The following is a 19,484-nucleotide window of genomic DNA, read 5'->3' as shown; positions in this document are numbered from 1 at the left end:
TATCCACCTGCCATGAAGCCTAGTGTTTTCACCTGCACAATAAACTGTATTAGCATAGCTGAGAAGTTTTCAGGGGTGTTTTTCTTCAGTCATGTTTCAACATGTCAGCAAGTATTCCTGTGTCTCTGCGTTAGAGATTGAGCTGCAGGTTGCTTTAGCACAAGCAAAGCAAGAGAACTCCAGGACTTTCAGGCCTCCTGCCTGACTCATTTTAGTCTATTTCCAAACATAATATGCAAAACTATGAGGTGAATACAAAGTGACCCCCTTAGACAGATCTGACTCAGCTAAATAAAGACAGGAAAATGAAACCTTTCTTACCCTTGACTGACAAGAATATCAACAACAGCTCCATAATTCTAATAAAACATACAAAGAATCAAAATTCAACAGTTACTTCTTTAAAAAGTGCACATTTGCACACAGGCCTCAAACTCCACTTCATTAAATTATGGGATACAGTGACATTTAAACTTATAGGAACAAATATAATGAGATTTTTAGTGCATCACTAAGTCCATTTATTTACTTATCTAAATAAACATATCTTTGTTCAGTTTTATATTAATTTCAGTAATATTACTGGCTAAAGGGCAGACGTTTACTTGATTTATTGACAATACAATTTGTGAAGTAACATGTTCTGTCTTTTAGTAGATATTTTATATGACAGACTTGCTTTGTTTAGCAAACAAGTGGATGTAATTAGATTGGCATTGCAAACCTTAACTAGAAGTTATTCTTTTTAATTTAATATTTTAAAGTTTTAAGTTATTACACTACCAAAATCATTATACATAAATTTGCAGATTTATTTTACAAAATTCTTCACAGACAAAGCAAAACATGTCAGCAGATTTTGTCTGGCCCTGCTTATGACTGAAAATGACAGCTTATTACAACCATTTTGTTAAAATGATGATTGACTTACCCCGCAGCACTTTAAAATAAATCATTCTGACAAGGCATGCACTGGTATAAGATTGTGACGTTCTAATAACCTTGGATAAAAATAAAAAATAAAATACATAAATAAATGATGGTTTCACAATATTGTGATTACTGCTCTAAAATATGTTTTTGTTATACCGTCGGAACAGTATAACAGAACATTTTTGTGGTTTTAAAACCTAAACTTTTCCAAACCACGGTAAACCTTGAAACCGGTTATCATTCCATGCCTAATTCTGACTATTCAATAACATTCAAATATATAAAATGGTTAGTACATTACGAATTATATGTTTGATGTCATTAACTTATTTTAGGTAATCAAAAGTCTTTTGAAAAAATACTATACTATAAATAGTATACTATAGTATACTATACTATACTTAAAATCACTGCTTAAAGTATTTGTAAAAAACAAAAACAAAAAAAACAACAATCACTGTAAATGTGTTTACGTTCACTTATATTTTTAACTGTAGTATTTTTTGTGTTTTTTTTTTTATCTTTGCAGACAAAAATAGTTATTTTGATGCACAATATATCGGCGGCCATATCATTATCGGCCAACAAATGCTATTTAAGTTATCGTTATCGGCCCGATGTGAAAATTAGACCGATATCTTTAAGCTAATAGATTACGTAATTGTAAAGAACTTCCTGCCTCACGCATGCGTGGGTCGAACTTGTTCAGACTTGTCCAGTGCACTATAATGGAGCTTTCCTTACATTGTTTATTCCTTCAAAGTCCGTCCTTTCTTTGTGTGTTAATAACTCAGTAAATAACCATATTCCTTATCATTGTAGATAGGCTTGATAGAGTGTCTTTTAAATTTTGGTTAAAATCTCCTCAAGGAAAAAAAAAATGACATGTGTAAACATAACAGCAGCGATGCGCACATGCTAAACAACTGATTGGGTTGTTTGTAATCGAATACGATTATTTATTATTATCAATGCATTGCCATTTGTTGTTGATGTAAGATTGTATTCAGTTTGATCAGCATATTCAAAATAATAATAACTAGCGCACTTGGTTGACAAGTGGCACTTTTAGGTGTTAGAATCTGAATAATAATAATAAAAGAATCTAAAACACCAGGTGGGGAGATTTTATGCAGCATTAGTAATATTATCTGTATTTAGATTTTTGCTTGTACAGTGGCTTTAAAATATTTACATTCATCAGCTTACAATATATCGGCTATCTGCCTCCAAGTCTTAAGAGTTATCGGTTATCGATATCTGCCAAAAACATTCATATCGGTGCATCCCTACTTTTAAAAAAACAAAAACCCTGACATTGTGTTCCTCTATTCAATAATTTACAAGGACACGAGAATTATTGCAAAACAGATTCAGGGTATACCTCCACAAAAACCTCTTCTGTTTCCTTTATAATTCCCAATCAAAAAAAAAAAAACTGCACAAAAAGAGAGCCCATTGTCAGTTATCAGGAAATATTAGTCAATTCCAGATGTGTTAAGCAATTACACTACATGCATCCAGCTGTAGTATTTCAATGGAGCTTAATGACGCGTGTTAATGCAAAAATGGAGGGCTTCATTTCTAAGTTATAAAGAGCAGGGATGCAGTGTCGCAGAGGGAGATCATTTGGAAATCATTAACAGACACATCTTAGTGCATCATTATGATTTAAAACTTTCTGGAGGGTCTAGGAGACAAAGACACTTGACAAAGAATGTGAGCGTTATCATGTGCAAACCAACCTAAGAATTAAGACCACCATCCCCCAAAAGTCATTCAGTCTTCCTGTACCAAAATGACCCTGATTAGACTGATAAAAGCACACCTACCAGAGCTAAAACAAGAACATGCAGCCCTCCAGCTTTATTCAATGGCTTTGCTCCACTACCTTGTGCTTGCATCTTCTAGACACCCTGACTGAAATAATCAGCTGTTTATACAGCAATCTGTCACGCCACAACAAAGAGATTCAAATAGGGCTGGACAACCAACAAGATTATAGAAACAGCACTGAAACTGAAACATTTGACAAGACTATTAAAATAAATGTTTTTAACCTAACGAAATTATGACAGAAATCTAATTGTTGTGTATACCAAACTATGATTCTTTGATGATTTCATAAAAAAAAAAAAGTTCTGTTGTAAGATAACTGTCATACGTACAAGTTTTATTCATTCATTTATTAGACAGCATTTTGATAAGTTAGTCTTACACCATAAATTGATCAAATAAAAACTAATTAGTCAATCAAACAAACAAAAAATGTATCGAAAACTAAATTGAGAAAAATAAAATGAATTTAATGAAATGGGAGCTTACTCTGCGGAGAATGTATGTGAACATATTCATTCTCAGAGTCTAACAAACGTTTATTCATGTCTCTATTTTTGGTAAATGAATGTTATGATTAATATTAAAACTATTTGACATGGAAATAACTATTGTGACAACATTGTTGGCTATATCAACAAGCACTAATGTCGAAATAGCATTTATTGTTTGAATTTACTAAAAAATGGGCAGAATTTGAAATAATGGAATAGAAACAATTTTCTTTTCTTCAATTTTTTTTGTTGAAACCTCATTTGTTGTTCCAATTATGGATGGGATGTGCACTATATAATGTCTACTGAAGTGTTATTCATACATCAACAAACAAAAAATAAACAAAAAAGCAGAATCAATTCTGTTTCCCTAAAATGAAGATATACATTTAGTAGATTTAAATAATCTTACTTTTATGCATAAAATAATCATGAATCTATACATATGCACCTAATTATAAGCCCCTACCAAATATTTTAAGTAAAAAGATACACATTTATGAACATATTTATCCTCAGAGACAAACAAATGTTAATTTAGTTCTCTGTTTACCACAAATGAATTTTGCGATTAATAGTAATACCACTTCACATGGAAAACAATATTATGACAAAATTATTGTCCACATCAGTCAGCACTAATGTCAAAACTAATATATTCTGCTAATATACTTTGAAAAAAAATTTAACAAATCAAATATTTCAAATTGAAACAACATTTGTTTTTGCCATTATGAATGGATTGTGCATGTTATAATGTCTACTGAAGTGTTATTCATGCATCAACCAACAATAAAGAACAAAAAAAAATTTATTCTGATTCAGTAAAATGAAGATATATCTTTAGTAGATTTAAGTTACTTTTGTGCATATAATAATCATTATTCTGTACAAATGTATTAAATTACAAGCCCATAGCAAACATTTTGAGAAAGATACATATTGCTCATATCTTAATACATATTACTCTCCTAAATCATACAAACAATCTAACTGTATCTTTATTGTGTAAATTATCATGCACCGTAAAAAATTATATGAAAAAAAATCATGATGACAATTGTTGTGTTACTCTAACTTATCTTAATAAATTAATCAGGTTTCAACACATTGTTTAAGTTATGCAAAGTTTAACTTGATATTTTTAGTCAGTTTGACTGATTTAAGTTGATGACTACAGGAATATATTTGATTCAACTAAAAGAATGATGGTAGCAAGATTTTCTTTTACAGTGTGCCTAAAAATGTTGTCAACCAAGGCAGCTCACTATAGGCTGGAAAAAAGGAACAAAGTCTCTTCATGACGACATATGATGATCTCGGTTAATTGCACTGCAAGGCACGAGAAACATAAAACATAAATGACAGCAAGACAGAATTCTATTTAACCACATCCAGCATGCAGATTAATGTCAATGAGCCTAAAATCCATTATAAAATGTATTTCCATTTTCACGTTTAACCCATGAGGCCCTAGAGCTCACAGCAACCAGTATTGTTTGCATAATCAGGGCAAACTTTAACTGCTCATAATATACACCATTTTAATGATTAACTTGAACACAGCAGACACTTTCATCACGCCACGTTTGTCCAGATCATTTAATAGCGTGCAAGATTAATCCAAGCTTAACACACAGAGCCAAGATTTCCAGTCAGGTTAAAGCACACGGATTAATGAGTTGCTACCTGACTTGCATAACTAGAGAAAAACAAAAAAGACACTTGAGCTGTGTATTTCAGCGCTGAGCTGATTCTGTATACTGTGCTAGGAGACGCATACATAGCACCGGACTCCCCTGGAAACTGCTGCTCTCCTATGCAAATCCACAACCAATTCATTAGAAACGAGAAACAATATCAAGCTGCGTGGTGTCCCGTGTGAAGAAACTGTTAAACTGTCTCTAACGTATCGGTCTAAGTGAATAAATGTACATTTCTAGAGCATTCAGACTATTCTCATGGCTCCAGATTCATTTCCACGGGCCATAAAATACTCAGAGCATGTCATACGACAAAAGGTGGGAGACAACAAGACGACCAGTCTGGTTCTCTGTGTTTTCTCTCCCTCTCTTTCTGTAAACAGGCCTGTGTGATTTGCCAGGGGAATAAGGGGCCCTGTAAATGTGAAAGAAGCTGTCTGTGAACAATGAACTCCGTTAGCCTCAGTACACAGATTCAGGCCAATTCCCATCCAGCTCGCCTGTGTGAAAGCCGAATTCATTTTCCATTCAAGAGTTGCAAACAATTCATCCTAAATGCTTAGGTCTAGTGTTATTTAAGAATTATTAAAGAGATTTGTGCATCTTGATTAAGTTGTATAATAGAGCTATAATATCATGGATTGGCACAGGATCTATAACACATTCTCCAAAACATCTCAAATAATTGTAAAAGATTTTTGAAAACAGTGGCAAAGAAGCTAAAAAGATGTGTTTTTGTTATGTTTCTTTTTTTAAATACATGAATTCAAGATAGAATTCATTAATGAGTGATATTTATTTACACAAATTTACATATTCATCATGTGCAGGGTCTTCAAGAGACAACATCTTTTGCGTTCCATAACATCACACAGGTTTGGAGTATGAGTGGGCAGCCACTTCAAATGTAATCTCTCGATTGAATGGCCGTTATCAGTGGTTTCAGCTTAAAGATATTGGCCTGTAGTGGCCTTCTGCGCCTACTGGCTCAGAAGGCTGATATCATCCATCCACATGGTTAATCAGCTATAGATCACATACGGCTGCAGCAGGAAGTTAACAAGAATTGTTTATATTATTTATTAAACTTCCCATTAATTGTATTTTATTAATGTCTACCCCTATCCTAAACGCAATCATTACAGTAATGGAAAAAAACAGATCTGAATCTGGAGTATTCTCTATTAGTAATAGTATAGCTGATTAACCAGTAAAACTCTGCTGCTATTTTAGGATTTCCGCCTGGATTTTGCCTACCCAAATTCAAAAGCTTCCCAAATCCACATGCAGAGGTGTAAATGCAAAAGGTTGGTATCATTTTAAAGAAAACCCTTGGAATTCTGATAAAACACTATTGAACGTGTTAAAATAACTGTACATGTTGTCTGTGTTATAATAAACACCTAAAAAAAAAAGAGGCACTTTTTGTATTTTTTTTTTTATAAACTCAAATTTGAAAGTGTACCTTTTAGTTTCTGTGTGGTCTGCCGTGCTTTAATTAATTTTGGTGGTTTCTGCACATGTCTATAATCATAGGAAAAAAGAAAAATGTTTCTACCATAATCTATGCAAAAGTTATTGTATTCCAACTCATTAGAGTTGCTATACAAGCCACAGGGACCGATCATTGTTTTCATATTTCACTATTCTTTTGTTTGATCAAACATAATTCACTGTGTTTGGACCACGTCAGACATATAAAAGGATTACTTATGGACATCACCTCAAAAACAGTGGAGAATGGCCCTGAAGCGCACAGGTAAGAGATAACAGCTGTCTGTGCTATCTAGGGCTGCTTATTGATCATAAATGTATTGTTTTCACTTCTGCGCCATGGAAACACCGCAATTCATTCGACAACTGTTTGATATGTGGATATAATTCAGTAAAAAGAATGCTAGAACCATATGAGCACCAGCAAGAGCTTTTATTTGAGCTATAACTTGTACATGTGTCATATATGAACCCTATGAAAATGAATCAATGTTCAATACCCAGCTCAACTATGCAAAATACTGTGTATTTAAGAGTAAAAAACTTTTGTACAGTAGAATAAAAACCAAAGTGATGCATAAGTGCATAAAATATAGATTCTACACTGTCAAACGAAACTACTTAAGGGGGTCTGGTGCAATACTAGCCCTTTAAATCTTAAAGCAAAATTCGATGACGTCACACAGAGTTAAACTGGTTAACCATGTGGATGGATGATAACACCTGATAGATATGGGCCAGTACGGGCCTTCAGAAGGCATGTACTAGCCCATATCTAACAGCTAATAACCACCAATAACACCTATTTAAACGAGTGATAACATTCATGCGGGTAGAGTGGGTCCAAATTTACTCTACTAAAGGAAATGAGTAAGAGGTATTAAATACCCAACCAAAAAGAAAAAAAAACTCCACTTCTCCTGTAAATGTAGCATCTCAGACATCACGTGACAAGTGACTCTTAAAAACTCCCAAACCAAAATGGTCCGTTTTGTCTAGTTCATCTTAAAATAAAGCAACACTAATACTTCGTATGGGTAGTATTAATCCTTTTCCTTTTATCTTTCTTTAAAACGTTCACAGGACTAATAACCACAAACACAGCAAATATTGTTTTTAAACCAGGTTCAGTTCAACTAAAAAAATAAAAACAAAACATTTAGTGAATGTGAGAAATCTGAGAGTCTACTTATTTATCATTTCATTTTCCTTTGGCTTAGTCTTTGATTATCAGGGGTCGCACCAGTGGAATTAACCGCCAACTTTTCCAGCATATGATTTACGCAGCAGACACCACGCCAACACGGGGAGAGCATGCAAACTCTACACAGAAATGCCAACTGGCCCAGTCAGGACTCAAACCAGCGACCTTCTTGCTGTGAGGCGACAATGCAAACCACTGAGCCAGCGTAAAAGTCTACTTAGTAAAAAATAATTAGTTGAAGCTGCTTTAATTTTTTTTCACACAATGTTAGGATTATATTTCTATCATAATAAAAGTTAAACCAAACTTTAATGTGAATGTGTTGAAGGGTTGTTGGGATGGCACTTGAGCCTTTGTGTGCACAACATGAAGATAGTTTTTCTCAAACTAAATAGTAAAATGCTTGTGAAGTGACTCTCAAATCAGGTCTAGAGAGTAAACTCACACCTTGTAAATGCGTCTCGTAGGGTTGTCAAAGTTATTGACTATAGTACCAATTGGTACTTAAATTTTTGAAACGTCCTTTTTAACCGCTAACATTTGAGAGCATTCTTAAACACAGCTGACTGGTCATTGAGTTCACATGCTCAACATATATGACTGGTGAGCAACGGTGATCAGCTGATCTGATAATGTAGCTGATCTACTTTAAATTCGAATGGTACTGAAGTTTTAACCACCCTAGTGTGTAGCTTCAAAAACTGCAGGATTCATTCACAAAGAACATGCAGACTTCATATTTGAAAAGACTTATCTTCCAGGCTCATTGAGAATATATGCCTCAAAGTAGAGAGTAATTGCCTGCTCCAGCAAGATTTTATTCCGTTCCCGCCATATATTCAGCCTTTGTTTACCAGCTACAGTTCACACTAAATTTAGATCTGGTTTCCAAAATCTCACATTTAAATTGAGTACTACCAAAAGAGCGCGATAACAGATCAAACTGTAGGCTGTGCAAAGATTGTAGGCTAAATATCAGTTATGTTTGCCCCTTTGTGATGAGACATAAGTGCCGCCTTAAACCTAAGGTTCCAGTATTGTGACTCCTAAATAGAGATGCACAATTAATCGTAAAAAGATCGCCATCTCGATTCGACCCCCCAGACAATCTTAATTCAGCATTTTCTGATTCTGCCAATCATATTTTCAAGTTCAGGGGAGAAGCAAAGCTGCACGAGTCTTTTCATTCTTTCACATACATTGCTCTGCAACATGGACACCTCCAAATGATGTTGAGTCACATACTGTATTTATAAGGTAGAATTTACCTAAAAATGTAATTTATGTCTATATATAATGCTGTATTTGCGGCTGGGAAATCACACGTGATGTGAGCTGCTGACCGTAAGCTGTAGTGCGGGCGCGCGCCCTACTTAATGATAGACAGGTGTGCGACTCCTTTAGTGAACAGAACCTGCTGTGAGTAACAGGTAATGAAGTTGTAAATAATATTGAGTTTGTGGCACAGAAGGATCGTTTGGGTGCTGGGCATCAAGTATGAACAGAACTTAGCAGTGAAAATGAAACTGAAAGCGTGCACATCATTTAAACAATCATATCGCATTTTAGAGTTCTGACTGCAACAAGCATTTGATATGTTTTTTCTTTCATAGTAAACACACAGTTGTACATGAAAATAAATGTTTACAGTGTCAGTATAACTACTCTAGCCTATATAATGATGATTTTACCAGTGAATTAAATGGTCTAATAATGTTGTCAATGACAGATTGCAAGCAAATATCTCAAACATAATCCAACATCAGACTTATTATAAGTAGAATAGAATTATTTAAAATTTGACAAATTCTGCAACATTTCGACTGTACAGTAATGTTCAAAGCTATGAAAATAATCATATTTATAGTCAATATCATATATCAATATTTATATTTAATAGTCCTTCCATGTTTTCTGCATTACAGATATCACAGGGCTAATTCATGGTACAGAGACATTAATTTATGACCAAAATGTGGCGCTGTTTATACAAAACAATGGAGTCTATAGTGGCACCAAACTGAACACAAGTTTTCAACCTGGGCTAATTGTTTCTGATGAGGCCACCTAAATAATGCAAGAGGACAAAGGAGAGCTTCAGAGAACAGCTATTTTTGGACGGCCATTATGTAGGGGTTTGGTGGAGAAGATCACAGGACGTTCTGCCGGTTTTTCAAACTCCGGTTCCGGGCCAAGGAGCACAGAACTTGTTTGTGCGAGTCGTGCTCCATAAATACTGGCTGTGTGCAATGCAAAAAAAATTGGTTGCATCCCAAGGTTTGATGGACCAATTAGTCAATTCCTGCAGAAAAATAAGCAACGCACCCTTGGTTACGATAACACGGACCTCAAAACTAAATTAATCTTTGTTGCATGATATGAACGGACATTTGCACCCAGCTGTTGGTCTTTCAAAGAGCGCCAGGGGCCGAAGAGAGAGCCAAGAATGAGCTTTACATGCTACAAAGATCCAATTGTGTGTGGATATTCACTCTGTAACCAAACATAACCAATAGCTTGTGTTTAAGCAGGATACTGTGAACCAGTTTTAAGAGGTTTGTTCTGACCAGAGCATAAACAGAACAGAATATTTAAAAAAATCCAAAACCGCTGTTGGGAAAAGTGACCAGAAGCAACTATCAACTATTTAAAATATTCATGACATGAAAAAAATTCATCCAGAACTCCAGTGACAAGTCACAGAACTAAACAATGATCTTTTTAACACCCTATAAAAGCAGAAGCAGAGTTATCAATTCACGATCAGCATTCATTCTGCTGAAAATGGGTCAATGATAACAAGGGCACAAACTGGTTCTCTCAACACAGACACATGTTGTATGTAAGCGAAACATTACTCACACATGCCAATAAACATCGGAAAGCTCTGGAATGACATACTTAATGTTGGGGGTCAAAGGTTCAAACAAATTGTTTCCTGACCTACTCTTTTCCCACGACTATGTTCAAAGGATGTGTTTAGGTCTATAGCTCTTCTGGCATATTAGCAGCGACGGCAGTCTTGGCACACAGTAATACTGACCTGCCAGAGTCTCACCTGACTGAACTGCAGGTATCCCAGTAGTTCACAGCAATCTGCGCACCTCAACTGTAAAGCTTTGAACTGTGTCACTGAGAGAAATATCAATAGACGGTTACAGAAAAAGATGTTTTGCTCCCTCACTTTAACGCGCTTCACGTTTTGCGGCCCTCGCATTTTTGCAGATTTTTTTTTTATTTTTTATTTTTTTGCAATTTGACACTTTTTTTCTTTTTCTTTTTTATAGCACATTGTGTTCTGCATACTGATTGGCTGTAGACCACTGTCAATCAGTCTCCTCCGTGTCTCCTGTACAGTACAGAATACGTTCAACTCGCCAAATTAACATAAATCCTTTAATCGCTAGCAGTGTGAGTTTCAACAAGAAACCAAAGCCAAAATTATCCACACAAAAGCTAAAAAGCTTTATGAAAATTTTGCTGACAGCAATGAATGTTTGCGCCTGACAACTGGTTTTGATCTTCACCGGATGCACAGATTTAGGAGACATTCAGGCAGAATGCATCTTTGCACCTAAAAGCGTGGAACGCAGTGCTTAGGAATAGTTTAAAACAATGATCATGTCAACTTTCTACAGTAAACAAATCCTGCAGTGCTTGCCCTGCCTTCAATCTCTTCTGATTGGCGCACTGCTCTAAAACCGAACACGAATGGATTGGTTAATATCTACTGTCAATCATTCAGTCAATGCTTTCTGCTTTCAGGTGACAAAAAACTACAGCCATGAAAATTTAAAGCGCTGAAGATGAAAGAATGAAAAGCACGCAAACAGATTTTCTTTTAGAAACCACCTAAAGCTACAAATAATAACAGCAGATTAATGATGCAATGATTAACTGATGAGCACTGAGATGTTCTATTTAATCAGTTTACCGAACTCACTGCTGTGTACTGCATCTAACCACAGATACAGGGACACGGCAGATAGCTCATATGTCAGCTTATAGACAAACCAGCTGATCGACGTGACTTTAAAACGATCGTGAACAGATTACCTTCACGACCAAGTCACAGTCATTTCTGTTGAGCATGTAAACACATTGGCAAATGACGATGTTTTTGTGCTCAGTAGCGCTCAAATATTAGCGGGAAATAGACATTTTTACATTTTCAGTATTTTCTTTAGCCAATTAGAATGCTAGAGAAAAGGCCTCTGAAAAGTCAACCTGCACTTTAAAAATGTTGAGTATTATAATCATCCTGCATTTCAATGGACAAGAAATGGGTTTCATCTATACTCGCTCGCTGGATGACATTGGCCTATTCAATCCAAAAATGAAACCCAAAACACTACAGAGCACGAAAACATGCATGAACTAAACAATTACTCTCTAAGCGCTGTAACAGGTCTAACCAGTCTGCTCTACAAAGAGCTGAATCACCACAAGCCGGGCCTGTTAACAGTTGCATCCATTCAAGATCAGAAAATTAATCATACCGTACAAACCATCAGAACTGTCATCATACGTATCGTCACCTTGGAATTGTAAGGTTCTATCTGCTTTCTGAATGACAAAGCATACAGTATGTGTATAACATTTGTTTTTAAAATAAAAAGTCTTAAAATGTAAAGAACTTATAAAAAAACATTGTATAATGTAAATAAGTTGTCAATTAATAAGAATATGTATAATATGTACAATAACTCACTTTTGACAAAAATGTCAGATAGAACCTTATAATTCTAAGGTGACGAAATGTCAAAACAAAAACTCATCAAGAAAACTGAGCTAATAGAAGGGGTGGTAGAAAAAAATCCTTGATTTTACCTTTTTAACCATCCTGAAATTATTCTCAAAGCTCAGAATAGATCCTGTATTTAAATTAGATCGTTTAACAGAGCTTTTGGGCGACATGATGGCTCAGTGGTTAGCACTGTCACCTCACAGCAAGGTCGCAGGTTTGGCCAGTGACATTTCTGTGTGGAATATGCATGTTCTCTCGGTGTTGCCATGGGTTTCCTCTGAGTGCTCTGGCTTCCCCCACAGTCCAAAGACATGCGCTATAGGTGAACGGAGTAAACTAAATTGGCTGTAGTGTATTAGCGCGTGTGTGTGTGTGTGTGTGTGTGTGTGTATCTGTGTTTCCCAGTACTGTATTGTGGCTAGAAGGATATCTACTGTGTAAAATAGCTGTGTGGAATAGTTGGCAGTTTATTCCACTGTGGTGACCTCTGAAATAAAGACAAGAGGAAAAAGAATGAATGAATGAATTAATTAATTAATGAATGACCATAGCTGCCAACGTTTCTCTTTTTCCCAGAAGTCTTCTGTATTTAACACCCATCGCCCGCCACCCTCCCGTTTTGTTATTTCTCTTGGAAAACTCGTTATATATTCTAGTTATGAGGTCTAGTTATGAAAAATCACTTTTTGTCCATGTTTGTGAAGTTGCCAGATCTTATATGAAACTTTTCACCAAACACAATTGAAGAAATTTTCACATCTCCAAGGATTTGTCATCTCAAAGTTGTGTTCTTGATAACTGCGCCGGTGGTAGCAATGTCTATACTGCATCCGAAATCACCTACTACTCAGTAAGTACTGCATTAGAATTTAAACATACTACTTAGCTGTTAGAAATGTACGTTCTATACAGTATGAATGCGAGCAGTATGAATGGAACTCAGACTCGCTACATCTGCCCTTTTGTCATAATCACATGACCTAACCGCATCAGTTGTGTCGCTTTACTCCAATTCATGAATTCTCTCGCGGTGCACCATGAGATAGTGTATCGCCAATCCGATGCGTGCTTCAGAATCTCACCGCAAGTAGTAGGTCATCTGGGTACTTCTCACATACTGTTTTTAAAATTCTATGAATTCGGACATACTACTCTGCTCTACCACTGTTTTAGCCAACTATATATTATGGAAGTATGCAATTTTGGATGCAGATTATGTCAACATCAGTGGTATACCGCAGAGGTTCCCCATAACGGTCCTGGAGGTCCATTGTCCGGCAAATTTTAGTTTCAACCCCAATCAGACAATACCTGGGCTAGCAAATCAAGCTCTCCCTGGTCTACCAGAATGTTGGCACGTGAGCATTTCCATGAAATATCAACCTTCCCATGCAAAAAAAAAAAATGCTTTTGCCAAAATAGTCAAATCCTTTTTACGTTGTTGGCTAAGGCTTGGAATATAATGTACTGTAAAAATACTCAAAAATGTCTCAGTCACTGCTTTTAAACAATTATATTTGATTTACCAAAGTCACTCAAGAGATAATTTCACATCGGTCACATTCATAATGATTCTTTAATATTAGTTCACAGCAAGCTTTTTTTTTTTTTTTTAAAGATGTCATTGTCATTGTTTTAAAGATGTCAACAGATGTATAATAGACGTCTAAGCTTAGACATCTTGGCTAAAACACGGCTAAATTTGGGCTGACAGTGAAAATCCAACAGACGTCTAAGAATAGGCCAAAACTAGACTAGTCATAAATGAATGACTACACATATAAAGTCTGTGTAATCTGTTTATTTGACAACTAGTCTAGTTTCGGTCTATTCTTGGACATCTATCAGATTTTCACTGACAGCTCAAGAGTAGCCTTGTTTTAGCCAAGCTGTCCATGTTTAGATGTCTATTAGTTGTCCATTAAACACTATATTGTTTGCTGGGTTGTTTCGGACGTTTCAGTATAATGTTAACATCTATTTTCTCCGTGAATTTGTTTTTAGTTTTTACAACAAATGTCAAAATGAGTTTAAACCAAACTCTAAATCCCTAAACAAACTCAAGTTTACCCACATGAACACATAACCACATTCTTAGCACTTTTCAAAAGCGCTTGATAAGATACTACACAAGATACTAACAAGCCATCTTGTGCAGCCATTCAGAGTTTTGTGCACGCGGCATTTTCTTGTTTGTTACATTTGGGTGTGATTGGTTTACACCTTTCACTAGTACCAGAGGAGTCACGCCATTCATTTATCAACACTTCACAGATAATGGACAATATAAAACATGTTAATTGAGTTTACATGACTCTTAATAGAGCACAAGCGAGTCTAACAAAGAGTGCATTTAAGGATACCAGTGACAGAAAGTGCACAAGCTTTTAAAGGATAGAATGGCATTTCATTCATCAGAGCCAAGGCTAAGGCTGGAAAAAACATTCACATTTTATGACTGAAAAGACATGCGCCATGAGACAAGCAGGCAACATGATTATTCAGCATGTTCCAAGTACAAAGGGATTTGTCAAAGGATTACAGATAAATACGATCTACAAAAGACCACTGCAACTGAGCAGGATATGCCATATTTCACAGCATAAGGGATTTACGGTACGAGAAATTAAGATCGAGCCAAATGTAAGGAGAACTGAGAGTATCAGATGTCCAACACCAAAAATCCAACCACATGTGTAAGATCTGGATTCTGTTTAGTCTAACAAATGAAATGTGCATTTGACAGTATAATTTGCTCAGTTTGCTTTAGTCTAACCAAGCGTTCAGGGCTCACAATTGCGATCTTATTAAAACTACACATTAAACACATCCGAGGCTCAAGTCCTTACAATGCTGGTTAAAGAACAACTAGCATGAAAGTCATTTGTATTGTTTTAAAAAATGTCTAAACGAGTGTGCATGTGAATAGAAGAATGAAGAAGTTTTAATATTTAAATAATACAGTAGCTCTGGGGCATAATGATGGCTCAGTGGTTAGCACTATCGCCTCACAGCAAGAAGGGCGCTGGTTCGGTCAGTTGGCATTTCTGTGTGGAGTTTGCATGTTCTCTCCGTGTTGGCGTGGGTTTCCTCCAGGTGCTCCTGTTTCCCCCACAGCCCAAATACATGCACAACAGGTGAATTGAATTAACTAAATTGGCAGTGTGAGTGTGAGTGTGAAAAGTGTGTATGGGTGTTTCCCAGTACTAGGTTGCAGCTGGAAAGGCATTCGCTGTGTAAAACATATGCTGGATAAGTTGGCGGTTTAATCCGCTGTGACGTCCCCTGTTGAATAAAGAGACTAAGCCAAAAGAAAATTAATGAATGAACGACAGTAGTACTGATTTAGACTAGCATGAAGGTGCTTCATGCAGACAGACAACCACAAACATGCTACCAGCTGCTCATATGAGCTTAAATTGGTATTTTTTTTGGACTCTCAAACTAAAGATGGCTATTGCATTTTATGAATCACCAAGGAAAAATCTTTCTTAAATGTTCTGCAGAACAAAAATTCACTGACATCTAGCGGATGGTAAAATTTAAAGTATTTATTATTCAATATTGGGAAAAGTATTTTGTTAAGTGGTCATGATTTATTTTGGAATATGGTCAGCTAATTAATAAACCTGACCAGCCTGAAAATATGAGGAGTGAAAGAAGCCGTCAATCGGTTAATAATGTAGTTAACTTTAAGAGCAATTCTATGGAAATGTCAATCTTGCCAAGAAAAAAAGTTGACCAAAATAGCGAAACCCTTTCCAAGTTTTTGCTTAGCGTTGTATTTTACTGTACTGTAAAAATACTCAAAAAATGTCTCTATAAATATTTATAAACAATTATATTTGATTTACCAATGTCACACAAGTGGCAATTTCACATCTGTCACGTCCATAACGGTGAGATGTCGCATCAACAATCAAGCTTTTTCTCTCATAAATGCACAAATGTAAAGTAAAATAAAATAAATTATTTTTGTTCAATAGAGAGCAACTTTCATCCTTTTGATTAGCACTGTTTCTTTTGTTGCATAACATGTTTATTTTCCTCATTTAAAATATAAAAAACTTTTACAGATTAGGGCTGGGGGATTTAGCAAAATTGCTATCTCGATAATTATTTTCCATATTAAACGATAATGATATATATTTCAATATAAGATGTAAATGCTTCCAGATTTAAATGAGTTCCCCAACAATGACAACACCACAAAAATTAGGGGGTCCATTGAAAGGCATTACATTTTCGGCCGATAAATTTTCGGTGGCTAAAAAATTCAATACATATCTAATATCAACAAACTTTTAGATTCCTATTGTTGCACATTTCTGCTGTGTGATCGGCTCTCAGATTAATAGAGTAAAAAAAAAAGGTCCAGGGCTAATCCTTGTTATTGACATAAATTTTTTTTGCGTTTTTTTATAATATCGTTACATGCCCAGCCTTACTCCAAATTGATATTTGTCTGATCCCTCAACTCTGTGGTTAGTTGTTTTGGAAAATAGAAACAGATGTTCCAATATAATGTTAACATATACTCTCCTAGTCAAATTATGTTTGGAGTTTTTACTGCAAATGTCAAATTCCACAACACTGGAATTGCTCAGAAAGGGAAGAACAAACAAGTTATACTGTCAAAAAAACTCCAAAACCAGAACTCTCCATCTCACATAGAGGTAAAGTTGGTTTTATAGCGCACATTTGTTCAGTAGCCTGTGACACGGTCCCTGCATTGTTTCCCATGGTACTTTGAATATTCAGTCTGAAATCACACGCAAGCATGACTTCAAAACTATTTATTTATTCAGCACTATGTATTTGACTGTGAACAATGTTGTATGTGTTTGGTACTAATATGACTTCCCTATTTGGTATTTGCAAAGAATCCTTTTCTGAAATTATATTAATAATGAGAAAGTCTGAATGTGTGAATATAAAACCAACTTTACCTCTCACTCACTCACTAGAACTCAACAACAACAAAATGTAAGTCATTACTCTTGATGTTTACCAAATTAGTACTTCAAGTACACAGTAATAAGAGTTAAAACTGAAGCATCGATTAAACCACCTTGTCTAAACAAGAACTACAATACGACGACGCATGGGATATTTCAAGCACTACCTCACTCAGTCACACATCCTCTCCTCTGCTCTGCTTTTTGTCCAGTAGCCCAATCTGAAGGGCAACACCCCTGTAACAGACCCTCACACACTCGACGGGCTTCATTGTCTCCCGAAATTTCAGCTTATACCCAAACGATACGTATATTCATTACCAAGCAGGCCAGTTTTGTCAGCGGAACATGGCAGACTTCAAGCCCAGACAATAAAAGACGAGGGATCAAACTGCAGCAGTGTTGCCAATGCTCCAAACCCGTTAAAGAAAATGAAGTATAAATCCAACCAACACATATATGCACATTGGAACATTCATCCCATGTTATATATTGTTATCACCATATTCTACATTGGCTGTCAACAATATAAGAAACAATTGAAACATAATGTTGGGAGAAAATGCTGTGTTTGTGACTATATACATGTGATCTCGGTTATATACGAGGATCATCTCTTCCCACCTTAGTCATCGAAACTGGGTGTGAAACCTGAAGATTGCGGCTTGATTAGGAATGTCACTGGAATAATAAGGAACGTCACGCGTGGTACAATTAAAACTTGGTAGTTACGTTCTCAAATGTTACAATGTCTCAAACTCTCTCATTATTTCAAGCGGTAAAGGTGTACTGGCAGAGCAAACCAGCGGGACACGTCGAGAATTCACAGACAGTCCGATTAGGGCACCTTTACTGAAGTCATGCTAAAAAGCGACTTGTTTGTGAGTGAACAAAAGGCCACACGGAACGAGCAATGGGAAAAGTGCGCTTACCCAAAGATCCGTTCCCCAGCTCATGGCGAAAAAAAACTCCAAGAACTAACGTCTCCTCCGCTTAAAACTCCAGGGTTGCTTGTTCTTCCCTCTCTCTGCCGTCGTGTAACTCTCTATAGTCTCCAGTGAAGCCAGCAGCGACAACCTCACGGCTCAGGGTTTTCCCATTTCCGACACACACAATGCGCCTCTGCCGCGGGGAAATGGAGGGATGTGTCTGTGTCCAACAGCGCCTCCTATCCGCCACATCTTGTGCGTAGAGATCTTGGATATCTAACAATCTTCTAGAATAAAGCACATATTTTACAACCAGATTTTTACATCGCTTAAATCAGCAGGAGTTTGATAGATATACCGTGTTGGGGAATGTTACTTTTGAAAGTAACGCATTACAAAATTGAGTTACTCCCAAAAAAGGTGCGTTAGTTTTACTGAGGTAAAGTTGGTGTTATATTCTCACATTCGTTCAGTGACAACTTGCGACACAGTCCCTATATTATTTACCATGGTACTTTAAATATTTGGTCTGAATTGACATGTAAGTATGACTTCAAAACAACAGCACTATTTATTTGACTGTGAACAATGTTGTACTTTGATCATTGGCTGCTAATATAATTTCACAATTCAGTGTCGTCAAAGAATACTTTTCTGAAAATATTTTATTAAGGAGAAATTCTGAATGTGTGAATATAAAGCCAACTTTACCTCAATGTTATTTTTCATGGTAAGTATGCATTATGTTTACTTTTGAGGAGGCATGGTCCGGTATAAGATTGTGACAATAACCTGGATAAAATATCACGGTTTGATGGCATTGTAGTTATTGCTCTGAATGTCTGGGTAAAGACACTTTTTCGTTTCTTCAATGTGTTCAGAATAATATGAATACTTCCATTGCAGAAATGTAAGGCTCTGCTATCTTCCTTTCTGTCTGTTCCTGCATTTTCTCATTGAGTGATTCAAGGTAAATAGGTTAATTTTAATTCAGCAACATAATTTTTTAAAAGCTGATTTATTAAACTAAAAAGTAACTTGAATTATATTTTTAAAAGTAATGCATTACTCGTTACTTGGAGAAGTAATATTATTACGTAACTCGCATTAATGCATAACCCACACTGTAGGTCTGTTATGCGGTTTACAAAGATATACTACTATTCTGTTTTAATAATTTAATGAA

The 19,484-nt window shown here is 35.8% G+C and overlaps 1 protein-coding gene across 5 annotated transcripts in view; it reads right to left on the bottom strand.

Moving 5' to 3' along the window:
- fnbp1l (formin binding protein 1-like) overlaps positions 1–18,516 on the bottom strand; it is a 94,751-nt gene extending 76,235 nt beyond the window's left edge. For 4 of the 5 annotated variants that reach the window (XR_012383681.1, XR_012383682.1, XM_021478241.2 and 1 more), the window contains exon 1: positions 18,302–18,437. Coding sequence is in view for 3 of the 5 variants with exons in the window: in XM_021478241.2 (XP_021333916.1) it covers positions 18,302–18,325 (24 nt within the window). In the remaining 2 variants the exon portion in view is untranslated. 5 annotated transcript variants of the gene reach the window in all.
- Positions 18,517–19,484: the final 968 nt, after the last annotated feature.

The sequence above is a fragment of the Danio rerio genome, chromosome 8, assembly GCF_049306965.1.
Source record: "Danio rerio strain Tuebingen ecotype United States chromosome 8, GRCz12tu, whole genome shotgun sequence".
Lineage (NCBI taxonomy): Eukaryota > Metazoa > Chordata > Actinopteri > Cypriniformes > Danionidae > Danio > Danio rerio.
This window is presented reverse-complemented; position numbering and strand designations above follow the sequence as displayed.